The sequence below is a fragment of the Trypanosoma conorhini genome (assembly GCF_003719485.1).
Source record: "Trypanosoma conorhini strain 025E chromosome Unknown Tco_14.4_contig_00609, whole genome shotgun sequence".
Taxonomy (NCBI): Eukaryota; Euglenozoa; class Kinetoplastea; order Trypanosomatida; family Trypanosomatidae; genus Trypanosoma; species Trypanosoma conorhini.
In genome coordinates, this window is record NW_021704694.1 from 1 (window position 1) to 10,595 (window position 10,595).

Genomic DNA, 10,595 nt, shown 5'->3' on the forward strand with positions numbered 1-10,595 from the left:
CTTCGCTTCTTCGTCTCGGTGTTGCGCCGGTCTAAGGCGTCCCACTTTTTCCGCGCCCTCCAACTCGGGAGGCCGCGCGGAGGCGAATATGCGTGAGCGCAACTGCAACGCCATCGAGCCTCGTCACGCACCCCAAACACGCGCTGACACACACACACACACACACACACACACAGACAGACACACGTAGATATATATATATATAAAGAAAGAAAGAGAGAGAGAGAGAGAGGAGGAGAGAGAGGAGGAGGAGGCGCCTGAGAAAAAGAAGAAGCGCGTGCCTTCTCCCCCGTCTGCGTGTGTCTTGCCCTTCCCTCAGCCCCGTAGAGCTGCACACAGACGCGCACAAACGCACAGTTCTTCTTATTCGTGTTGGTGGTGCCCCTGCCCTCGCAGCGGCTGCTCCCCGCCGCCTTCTGCTCGTCCCCTCCGCTGCTCACTGCCTGCGCGGGACGGAGATATAAACGCACACGGGAGAGGAGGTTCACGCTCTTCACTTCTGCAGGGCGACGCGCGTGCGCGCGGCCACCGCCCTTCTCCCACCGGCAGCACGCAGCGAAGTGCGGCATTGCAGGCGCGTCACCCCCGCTCCTCTCGCTTTTTTCTTTTTCTTTTTTCCTTCTCGTTGTTGCTTAGAATATCGTCAGCGCGGCAAACACGGCGTAGAAGAGGAAGATGGGGTACAGGATCAGGTACCGCTGCCGTTCCATGGAGAGCCCGCTCACCAGCATCGCCGTGGCGCACCACCCGGACCAGAGGACAATCAACATGGCCGGCGCAAGCATCGTCTTGCCGAGGTAGCCAAACAGCCAGTACACAACGGTCTGGCAGACGGCCAGGATGACGTTGGGAATCAGGCAGTACCCCAGGGCACTAATAATAAACTGCAGCGCAACGCCGTGGTCCGTCATCAGGGAGAGGAGGACCTTCATAAAGACAATCCCAAGCACGCAGTGACCATAGATGGTGCTGAACTGCAGCTTTCCCTGCAAGGACAAGAGGAAGGCAAGAGTAATTGCAAAGACAACCGGTCCAGCGAGGTCCATGTCTTCCACGGCCTCCAGCGCCATGGGCTTGAAGGGATTTAGAACCGCCAAGGCCTTGCAGCGTATTTGGTGCGGGAAGATTCCCAACTCCTCCAGTAGTGGGAGGTCATCCTCGGGGTATCCAAAGCGCTGCTGATAAAGTGGAACAGGCCCTTGCGGCAAACTACTTCCAAATGCATCGTGTGGCAAAATGACATTTAGCATGGACGCCACAAACCCGCTGCGTGGCTGCTGAGGCGGTTGTTGCTGCTGTTGCTGCTGGAACGGTTGTTGCTGCTGGAACAGTTGTTGCTGCTGGAACGGCTGGGATTGGTTAAAAGGTTGAGAGGCATGGAGTGCGGCTTCATGAAAGGCGGGTGCCGGCGATGGAGGCATTGCGATTGAAGAGGATGACGGCTGCTGCAAAAATGGTTTGGGCGGCGGCGGTGGCGGCGGCGGCGGCGAGGCCATCCTGTTCGTTTGATTCCTAAGCAACGGGCTGGGGCTGCCGCTATTTGGGGGCGAAGCCCGGCCAAAGGCCTTGGGAGACACACAGGAGTTGCTCCGCGAGATGGTTGGGGTCACGATGCCTATCGACATCACATGCGCGAGATGGGCGTGTTGCACCTCATGCGTTCTAGGCGGCTTCTCCTCGCCATTAAAGGCGTGGCTACTAGCGACGTGTGGGTGATACCCGGCCGGCGCCTGGTCCACGTAGGCACCGCCGCCGCCGCCGTCTGTGTAGGGCTGATAGAAAAAGCCAGTTGACGCCGGTTGCGGATACTGCGGCTGTTGATACTGCGGCGGCGGCGGCGGCGGCGGCGGCGGCGGCGAGGCATGCGTGTTCTGGTGGTGGTGCAGCTGGTGCTGTGGATAGTGCATTGCTACTAAAGTACCAACGGTGCCTTGAGAGCGTTGCCCGCAGCACACACGCAAGAAACAAACAAACAAACAAACAAAAAGGTCAGGAAAAAAGAGGAGCAGCAGCAGCGCGTTTGTGCCCTGCAGGCCTCCTCGACGCACTGCGAGGGAACCGCACAGCAGACCTGAGCCGACATTGTTTTTTTGTTTTCTTTTTCCTTCGCCCTCCCTCTCGCCCGCATCTCTCACCCGTTACACGCCATTCGCACCGCTGCCCGTAGACGACGACACATTTCGCATCCGCCTGGTGGCTGTCTGCTCGCCCCCCTCCCCGCCGCGCCCTCAGTCCAGCTCGGCGTCGGCGTCGGCGTCGGCGTCGGCGCGTGCTCCGCCCTCATCTCTACCGTCGTTGCCGCCGCCGGCGCCGCCCACGCGCCCCTCAAAGAGCGCGATCCCCTTCGCAATCCCCACGCGGGCGCCGGTCGCCAGCGCCTTGGCAATCGCCACCGTAAGAAGAAGCTGCAGCACGCCGGAGAGCAGCGGAAGCGGGCCAAACAGCAGCAGGAGGCCGCAGTAGCCGGCCGCCATGCCAAGCAGGAGCGAAGGAAACTGCGTCAGCAGCAGCTGCGGCGCGTATCGCAACAAACTTGCGAGCAGCTGCCCATCGCCAAACATCTCTCCCCCGCTGACTTTTTTCCCCCTCCTCACGCACAGACACACACCGCGAGGGAAGTTGCAATCGACCGCCCCGTTGAGGCAAGCCCAGCGGCGTCCACCAGTGCCGTAGAATGCTTGTTCCCCACCCGGGGAGGAGAGAGCGAGGGACAGACGGAAATTGGCGGAGGGCCACCCACGCAGAGGCAAGCAGCAAGCAAAAAAAAAAAGAACCCGCAAAGGGCACAAATGAAGAAGAAGCCCGCCGCCACTCACGCACGCGTGACGAAAAGAACCAAAGCAACAAGAATGAGGGGGGGGGGGGACAAAAGAGCAAAAAAAAAAAGAGTGTGAGGCGCCGTCACACCACGTCTCTCGCATTTGTCACTTGTCATTTTCCACCACCTCCCGCGCGTTGTCCCGCATCTGAAACACAAGCCAATCCATCGCCTCTCGTACCCCAGAACCGTCCAGCGCACTCACCTCTGCCAGCCGCATGATTTTGCTTCCAATACCGCTCGTCCCGGCGGCGTCCACGCCGTTGCGCGGGTGGTCACTAACCGGCAGGGGGTCAAAGAACTCATCCGCGTCGTCCGCCGTCGCCGCAGAGTGAGACTTCCCACTCGCACTCCCTCTATCATACAACTCGTGCATAAGGGCCAATTCAACCAAGCCAAGAGCCTCCTGCACCTCAGCGAGCGGGCAGTGACCCACGACATCGGCCTTGTTCGATAGAATCAGCAGCGGTGCGTTCGTCAAGAGTGGGTGACGAAATAACGCACGGAGCACAGCCGCGTTCCGCGCGAAGGCCTGGCGCTGAACACTTCTCCGTTTTTCTTCCATCTGGTGGGGCGCCGGCGACTCCGCCCTCTCCGCCGCGGCGCACGGAGCCGACACCAGTGACGTCACGATCCCGTCTGGGGAAAAGGTGGAGCTCAGATTCTCCGCGTCCAATGAGCTCACACACGACCGCCCCGAGGATGCGGCGGCCTGCTCGCCAACCTCCGCCACCGCCGCCAGAGGGGCAGAGGCACTTGCACCTGCAGCGGCGGTGGTCCCTATAGTGCTATCCACCACAAAAATGACACCATGGCAGGAGGCAAAATAGTTTGCCCAAAGCTTCAGCATTGAGCCACCCACGTCCCACAGCATGAGCCGTGTGGTGACCGGTGTGAAGGCACTAAGCGGCACACTTGAGGACAGCGAGTTTGTGGACCTGGAACTCGGCACATCATCATCTTTGTCGTGACTCAAACTCCCATGTCTCGAGGACGCCGACAGGCGCGCCGGAATGGTGCGGTGGGTGATGCGGTTCATATTCAAACCTACAGTGGGGCGTATGCATTTTGCCTTCATGACGCTTACAGGCGCCGGCGTGGGCATGACGGAACTCTCCACGCCCAACCTCCCCTGCGAAGCAGCACTACTGCTCGTTGCGTAAACACATTTCACCTGTTCCAGCAGTGTCGTCTTGCCGGAGGACTCGAGACCAACAATAAGCACCTTGTACGTGCGATCCGTAAAGAGCGCGCTGTACAGGCCCCAGGCAAATGTAAACATGGCACACGGAGCTCACACTCTTTTCTTTTCTTTTACGCTCGCGCTCGCCCCCTCCCTCCCTCCGACCCTCCAACACTACCACTACCAACGAAAGAGCATACACAGGCGCATCCGCAGAGTGAGTGAAAGGGAAACAACAACCAGGCACGGTGACAAAAGTTAAAATGAAGTGGGAAGAAAACAACCAATAAAAAAAGAAAAGTAAAAAAGGATACAAACGGGAGATAGTGTGTGTGCGAAAAAGAAAAACAATAAGGCAAGAAGGAACTGGCCCTCTTACCTCTATGGGTTCCTCCAGTAATCGTAGTACTGCCTTTGCTGAGCTGTGGGAGATTTGGACTGACTCGTTGCGGTGTTTAATGTCGGTTGCGGCCGCCTCCGCACAGGTGGCGCTGGTGCTGGGTCGAGAAGGAACGAGGCCTCCCAGGTCAGGAGGCAGCGCTGGGGGTACGTCAGTGCTGAAAAGTGACAGGGCAGCTGCAGAAGCGGCGCCGTTGGTTCGCCACCCGTGTGGCCCTCCTCCTTGAGTCCATGCCGCTGTGACGGGGCGCCATCTTCGTCCGCAGGTTCCGCCTTAACGAACGGCTCCGAGGATGTCATGGCGTCTTGAGGCCGCGCCGTAGAAGGCTCCCTCCCACAAGCTAAAAACCGCTGCTCGCCTTCTGCGTCCTCTTCCTTCTCCCTGTGCTTCTCGCCGACGACCAGGAACTCCTTCTTCACGGCTGCCTCCGCCTCATTGGTGTTCCCAGACTCCGCCATCCCTTCTTCTGCCCCCGTGCCCTGCTCACTGTGCGGCGCAGCCGGGGCAGAAGAAGGTTCATGGTGATAGCGCAGCAACTGCATCAGCGCCGGATGCATGCCGTGGAGTGGCTTTTTCTCGCTATTCTCGTCATTTGTGCAGCCATTGCGGCCTCCCGCCTCTGCCTGTAGAAGCGAATCCCTGGCCGGAAATGCAGTAAGCAGCTCGGCGTAGTTGGCATCCTTTGTCATCCTTGCATGAATTCTTTTCTCTATGTGGTTGAGGAGGGAAACAGAATCTTGCCGCTTTTCTGCTACGATTGCGCCTGCCTCAGCAAAATCCGTGCTACTTTCAGAAGGAGGAAGACGCCTTCGTGTTGAGCGAATCGGCCGCCAAACCTCTTCAAGGTTCGCTGAACGGGAGGATCTATGTGGCCTTTCAAGAGCGGGGGCCTCCGCCCCCGCCCCACACGCCGCAGCTTGGGGTTTATTTTGCGCCGTCAGCTCCAGTGCCGCTGCAGCGGACGACGAGGCTGGTGCCGGCGCTGTGGCGTGCGTCGCAACGGCGGCCTCCGCGACCGCCTTTTCCTTCAGCTTCGGTGCCTGCCTGGACGTCGCTTTTGCCCGGCTGCCCCGCACAGCAACGGCCTCAACGGTCGCCGGCGCCCCTGCTGTGGCTTGTGTCTTCTCGTTTGCTTTCGCCTTGCTCGCCTCCTCCTCCGCGTGGAGGCGGCGGCGCAGGCGGCTACTCATTTGAGGGGGACTTGTGCGGGTCGGATCGAGACGACTACGCGACCGCTTTCTAAGCCCCGCCGCTGCTTCCCCCGCGCCTGCCACCTTCGCAGGGGCCACCGCAGCATGTTGCTGTTGCTTTGCCTCTTCGTCGTCGTCGTCGTCGTCGTCGTCGTCGTCGTCTGCTCCAGTCGGTTTCCGCCCCAATTTTGCCTCTCCCAGCTTGTGTGGGGCCGCGGCAGCCTGCCCCTTCTCCTTCTCCTCCCTGCCTCCGTGGGCGTGCGGCGGAGCGAAGTCCGGCACGAGACTCTTCTTTGGCTGCTGCTCGTTCAGCAGTTCATAGTAAAAGTGACGCAGGAGAATCACCAGGGAATCACGTCGCATGGGCCCAGTGTAATGATGCAGAGCCGCCACATCCATGTTTCGCCCCACCACCCACCACGCAAAGGCCAAGTCCTTGGCGTTGAAACGGTCCAACACGACGCCGCGCGTGAGCAGGGACTGGTAGTACGCTACGATGGCTTCGACGATGGCGCAGGAAAACTTTACAACGCCTGTCACTGGTTGATTAACATGACTCTCCTCCCTTTCGTGTGCATGTTCCTCGTCACATGCGGCAACTTCTTCTCCCGTGGCAGCCACAGGCGGGCGGGGCGCCGGGGTTGTCGTGGTGTCGTTCATTGGACGCCGTAGCGGTGTGGCCCCCGCCTCAAATGCATCATGCTGGGTTTCTTGCGGCTTACCGCCACCGTCGCCTGGTGCGGGGCCTTCCCCAGGCACCGCAGGAGCCTCACCCCGTCGTTGCCCGAAATCGTGTGACTGCGGGCTCAAAGGCCCGGAGGCCATTTGTAACACTCTTTTGGAGGGAGAAGATCTTTGCATCTCTTCGCTTTGGGGGAAGCTACTTCGGCTGCTACTGTGGCCACCAGCATGCGGAGAGGCGGTCATGCGTCCCTGCGACGTTAATGAGGTAAACGCGGTGGGCCCAAAGAACAGAATTCGCGCCGTGTCGATCGCACACCCCTCATCGGTCTCGCAGGCCCTCGCGTCCGGTTCTGCCTTTGGCAACAGAATCAGATTTTTCGCCCGAATACTATTTACCGGCTCCACAGGCAGCAGTGCCTCGGCGTGGTAGGAGCGAAGCCGCTGGATGGTGTTGAGAGCGATGAAGTCGCGGCAACGGTCATCCTTCCAGGGATCCATCTGCGAGACGTCGGAGGCGTCTGCCACTGCCGCAAGCCGCCGTGTTTGTCGCTGCATGGGCCTCGCGCCGTCTCCCCCCTGCCGCTGCTCTCTCCCGCCTTCCCTCCTTTTCGCGCTGTGCGTGGCAGGGAGGCGCGGGGTTGAGGGCCTCTCGCCGATGCCGCCGCGTCCAGTGGCGCACGTCAACCCACTCGCCCTCCCTGGAACACCTCCCGCGGCGGGGTGTGCACCACAAAAAAATAAGGAAAGAAAAGAAAGAAGGGGGAAAAAGAAATGCGCCAAAATAAACAAACCCATCATTTTATTTGTGTGCATGTGGGCATGGAGAGAGCGCACAGAACCGTCGCCGCCACACGCCACGGAGAGTGAAGAAAAGTCACAGGCACAGTGAGAAAAGGGCAACGACCACCGGCATCAGGGAAGCCGGCAAACGCAGCCGGGAAGAAGAGGGGAAAGGGAAAAGGGGCAAGGGGAAAAAGGCACGGCAGAAATTTCTTCTTGCCACTACTTCTTCTCTGACCGCGCAGAATAGGAGCATCGCCCGACACGGCCTCGGCTATAGAGTGGCATGCCTTCTCTGTGTGTCTGCCTGTGCGGCTCACTGAGGTGGAAGGAGGTGGAAAGAGAAAAGAGGGGGGAAAGAAGAGAAAGTGGCGCGGCACACCCGCCGGCGGCAAGATATATAGTTGGGTCGTTCAGAGAGAGAGAGAGAGAGCAGGGGGTGAGAAGACGCCGCGGGCGCCGCGAGGGGGGGGGGAAGTAACGTTCAGTGAATGGCAGGCAAGAAAAGGAAAAAAAAGAAAAAAACCCGACACACACACACACACACAGACACAGACACGGAGAAAGACACACATGTAACTGCCTGTACATCACTGCGCGGAGGCACACGCAAGTGAGGCGGGACGCAAGAAAAAGTTCAGCTTTTGTCCCGCTTCTTTTACCTTGTCTTAGCTCCCTCTTCTTTATCCCCTGTCAACGGCCGCAGCCCCCGGGCCTCCGTGTCGGCCGCGCCCGCCTACATACATCACCCTACGTCGTGGAAGCACACCCGCAACGTATTGAGCGCCGCTGCCGCCCAGCACCTCTTCCTCCTCGTACATTTCCCTCGTCGTGTCCACTTCTTTCCTTCTGCGGGTGTGCGTGCCGCAATGCCGCTCTGCTTGGGGAAACACCCAAGTTTCTTCTTTTTTTTCCTTTTATTTCTCTTTTCTTCTTAGTTGTTGCTGTTGTAATTGTTTTTCCCTCGCCGTACCGCACAGGTGAAAGAGCACCAACACGAAAAAGAAGAGGGCCAGCCGCACATGGCAGCAGCCCGCACACACCTGCCCGGGGCAAGCGGGTAGCTGGTGGCGTACCTCACGCACCCGCCGCGGAAATGCGTTTTACTGTCAATGAAGCGTGCGGGAAAAAGTAACAACCGCGTAAAAACAAGAAGAAGAAGAAAAAAAAAAGGCAGATAATTTATTACCTCCCGCGGCAGAGTGCGTGTCACACACACGCCCACCGCATTCCGAGCCCCGCACCACGTGCGTGTCGCACACACACACAGCCTTAGATATATATATATATATATTATATACAACAGAACAGCAAATAGACACTTGCGCACGTGCAGTTTATTGCATGAATGATAAAGAAAGCAGGCAAAGCAAACAAAAACAACAAAAAAGAACAGGGAAACGATGCAGTGAGAAACTAAAGAAGGGCAGTAAGAATAAAAAGCAAAACCCCCCCAAAAAAAAAACAAATATAACGCCGAGAAATAGAGAGAGAGAGAGCGAAATCGTATCTTCCTTTTGGATAGTAAAAAAAGAAAAAAGAAAAAAAGGCACACTATGCTGTGCGCAAATATGTGTGCATACATTCTGGCTTCGCCGCCTCCCGCTTGCCAGGCAGGGAGGCACGCCAGCAGCGCCATCAAACTCGACCGACTCATGCGGGCACGTATACTATTCCCAAGGGAGCGACTGGGTGAGCAGCACTGCCACCCAGAAAACGAAACGAGACTATTTTCTGTGAGAGTCCGCCTCGTCTCAAGGCTGGCGTAACAAAAAAAAAAACGTTTTTGTTCTTCGCTCTTGTGGCTGTTGTTACAACACGGAAGATCTTACTTCTCTCACTTCCCACAGACACACACACACACACACGCACACGTACACACACACATACATATAAATACGTCACCTATCTTCGATATGCGGCTGCGCCAAACGCGGCGTCCATGACCCGCCTGTGGCCCTCTGCTGCGCACCCTCCCCTAGTAGTAGTAAACACTCCTGTTTCCCACAAACCGCCCGGTCTGTGAGAGGTCGTTGGTGGTGGGGAATGTTGGACGCGTCAGTGTGGGGTAGAGAATCGGCCGCTTCGACATGCTTTGCGGGGAAAAAGATCGTGACGGATCTGTGGTGATGGGTCTCCGTGGAACACGCGGGGCGTTCCGCTGCTGCCTGCGCAGACGATATAGCGCGTCGCGCTGGGCGGGGTTGGTTGGCACCGCCGGCAGCAGGTACTGCATGGCCTGCTGCAGCTGCGGCCGCACAGACGGGGATGGGGTGCGCGCTTTCGCCACCCTTGCCACCACCTCGCCCAGCCGCCGGTGCAACGCCGACACATCCACCGCTCGCGTGGGCTGCGGCATCACCGTGTTCGGGGCTATCCGCGGCGCCGGGTGCGGCTGATCCTGCCCGCCATGAGTCTGGCGCGGCGGCGAGCGCCCCCCATGCTTTGGCAGCTGCGGAAGCTCAGAGGGCGGGGGTTTCGGAGACGCGTCCCGCTCACGGCGTGGGCGCAGCACCGGCCGCGGGACCATCACCGCGGGGTCATTCCACGACGTGAACAGCCCCTGGCACGTCTCATACTGCCGCTGAATGCGCACGGGAGCCTGACGCTGGTGGTGCGGCGCCGGTGGCGGCGGCGTTGGCGTTGGCGTTGGCGGAAGCACGGCGGGGGCGAAGCGAACCTCGCGACGCGAGGCCCCCACGGAGGAGGAGGGTGACCGCGACGCCCGCCCCTTGCCCCGCGGCGCGCCCCCCTCCACCGCGCTCAGAAGCGGCAACGACTCCACCGCCCCCGCCACCACCTCTGTGGAGCGCACCCCCCGCTCCGGGGTGGCAGACGTCAAGTTACGCACGCGGGCCCTGCCAACGAGCACCATCGGACGTACGTCGCTCCCAGGGAGGAAGGACTGGTCCGGATAGATTTCGCTAAAGATGCGCCGCTCCGAACTCACATTCGGGGCAAATGAAACCGCAGAGAACAGCCGAGACGGGGCCCCAGCACCTCTGCGGGAACCACGTCCAGCCTCCTCCTCACGGGCACTAAGACCGAATACAGACTTGGGCTCGGCAAAACCCGCCTCCTCTCGATCCAGCACACGGGTCCCCGCACTTACCACTCGTGCATTGTCCTTCATCAGAATAACCGGACGCGGCACAGACGACTCACCACCACCACGCGAAGGCGCAACAACATCAACACCAGAAAGAACCTGCATAGGCTTCACATCCTGCGCTCTCCTTTCGGTCAATTCTGGCCTCTGACCAGAACCAACAGCAATAGACATGGGTTTGGCCTCCACGACGGACTCCTCCGCCGCAACAAGCACAGGCGCCTCGGCCTCCAGAGGAGGAGCCGCAGTCAGAGATTCATTCACCCCCGCGGGCCCAACGGTCGCTTCCAGCGGCTTTGCCTCCGCGGCGGACTCCTCCGCCGCAACAAGCACAGGCGCCTCGGCCTCCAGAGGAGGAGCCGCAGTCAGAGATTCATTCACCCCCGCGGGCCCAACGGTCGCTTCCAGCGGTTTGGCCTCCACGACGGACT

The 10,595-nt window shown here is 59.5% G+C and overlaps 5 protein-coding genes across 5 annotated transcripts, besides 12 other annotated features; all 5 read right to left on the bottom strand.

Annotated features, from left to right (window-relative positions):
• Positions 1 to 146: 146 nt before the first annotated feature.
• Positions 147 to 186: a microsatellite.
• A 20-nt stretch (positions 187 to 206) lies between these two features.
• Positions 207 to 270: a sequence feature (A-rich).
• A 362-nt stretch (positions 271 to 632) lies between these two features.
• Tco025E_07646 (membrane protein YIP1) lies at positions 633 to 1,907 on the bottom strand (the record flags this gene model as incomplete). Its single annotated transcript, XM_029374508.1, has 1 exon — positions 633 to 1,907. One exon carries the CDS (start codon positions 1,905 to 1,907, stop codon positions 633 to 635), a length of 1,275 nt encoding a protein of 424 aa, XP_029225400.1.
• Positions 1,908 to 1,959: 52 nt separating this feature from the next.
• Positions 1,960 to 1,985: a microsatellite.
• Positions 1,986 to 2,228: 243 nt separating this feature from the next.
• On the bottom strand, positions 2,229 to 2,561 carry Tco025E_07647 (uncharacterized protein; the record flags this gene model as incomplete). Its single annotated transcript, XM_029374509.1, has 1 exon — positions 2,229 to 2,561. The coding sequence occupies one exon, from the start codon at positions 2,559 to 2,561 to the stop codon at positions 2,229 to 2,231; it is 333 nt and encodes a 110-aa protein (XP_029225401.1).
• Positions 2,562 to 2,924: 363 nt separating this feature from the next.
• On the bottom strand, positions 2,925 to 4,100 carry Tco025E_07648 (Arf/Sar family, other; the record flags this gene model as incomplete). The annotated part of the gene is made up of 1 exon (XM_029374510.1): positions 2,925 to 4,100. The coding sequence occupies one exon, from the start codon at positions 4,098 to 4,100 to the stop codon at positions 2,925 to 2,927; it is 1,176 nt and encodes a 391-aa protein (XP_029225402.1).
• Positions 4,101 to 4,143: 43 nt separating this feature from the next.
• Positions 4,144 to 4,171: a microsatellite.
• A 211-nt stretch (positions 4,172 to 4,382) lies between these two features.
• On the bottom strand, positions 4,383 to 6,830 carry Tco025E_07649 (uncharacterized protein; the record flags this gene model as incomplete). Its single annotated transcript, XM_029374511.1, has 1 exon — positions 4,383 to 6,830. The coding sequence occupies one exon, from the start codon at positions 6,828 to 6,830 to the stop codon at positions 4,383 to 4,385; it is 2,448 nt and encodes an 815-aa protein (XP_029225403.1).
• A 386-nt stretch (positions 6,831 to 7,216) lies between these two features.
• Positions 7,217 to 7,253: a sequence feature (A-rich).
• Positions 7,254 to 7,470: 217 nt separating this feature from the next.
• Positions 7,471 to 7,503: a sequence feature (GA-rich).
• Positions 7,504 to 7,584: 81 nt separating this feature from the next.
• Positions 7,585 to 7,629: a microsatellite.
• Positions 7,630 to 8,199: 570 nt separating this feature from the next.
• Positions 8,200 to 8,228: a sequence feature (GA-rich).
• Positions 8,229 to 8,328: 100 nt separating this feature from the next.
• Positions 8,329 to 8,355: a microsatellite.
• A 178-nt stretch (positions 8,356 to 8,533) lies between these two features.
• Positions 8,534 to 8,557: a microsatellite.
• Positions 8,558 to 8,581: 24 nt separating this feature from the next.
• Positions 8,582 to 8,603: a microsatellite.
• Positions 8,604 to 8,900: 297 nt separating this feature from the next.
• Positions 8,901 to 8,946: a microsatellite.
• Positions 8,947 to 9,033: 87 nt separating this feature from the next.
• Positions 9,034 to 10,593, bottom strand: Tco025E_07650 (uncharacterized protein; the record flags this gene model as incomplete). Its single annotated transcript, XM_029374512.1, has 1 exon — positions 9,034 to 10,593. A coding segment is annotated over one exon (1,560 nt), but the record flags the coding sequence as incomplete, so codon positions are not given.
• Between the last annotated feature and the right edge of the window lie 2 nt (positions 10,594 to 10,595).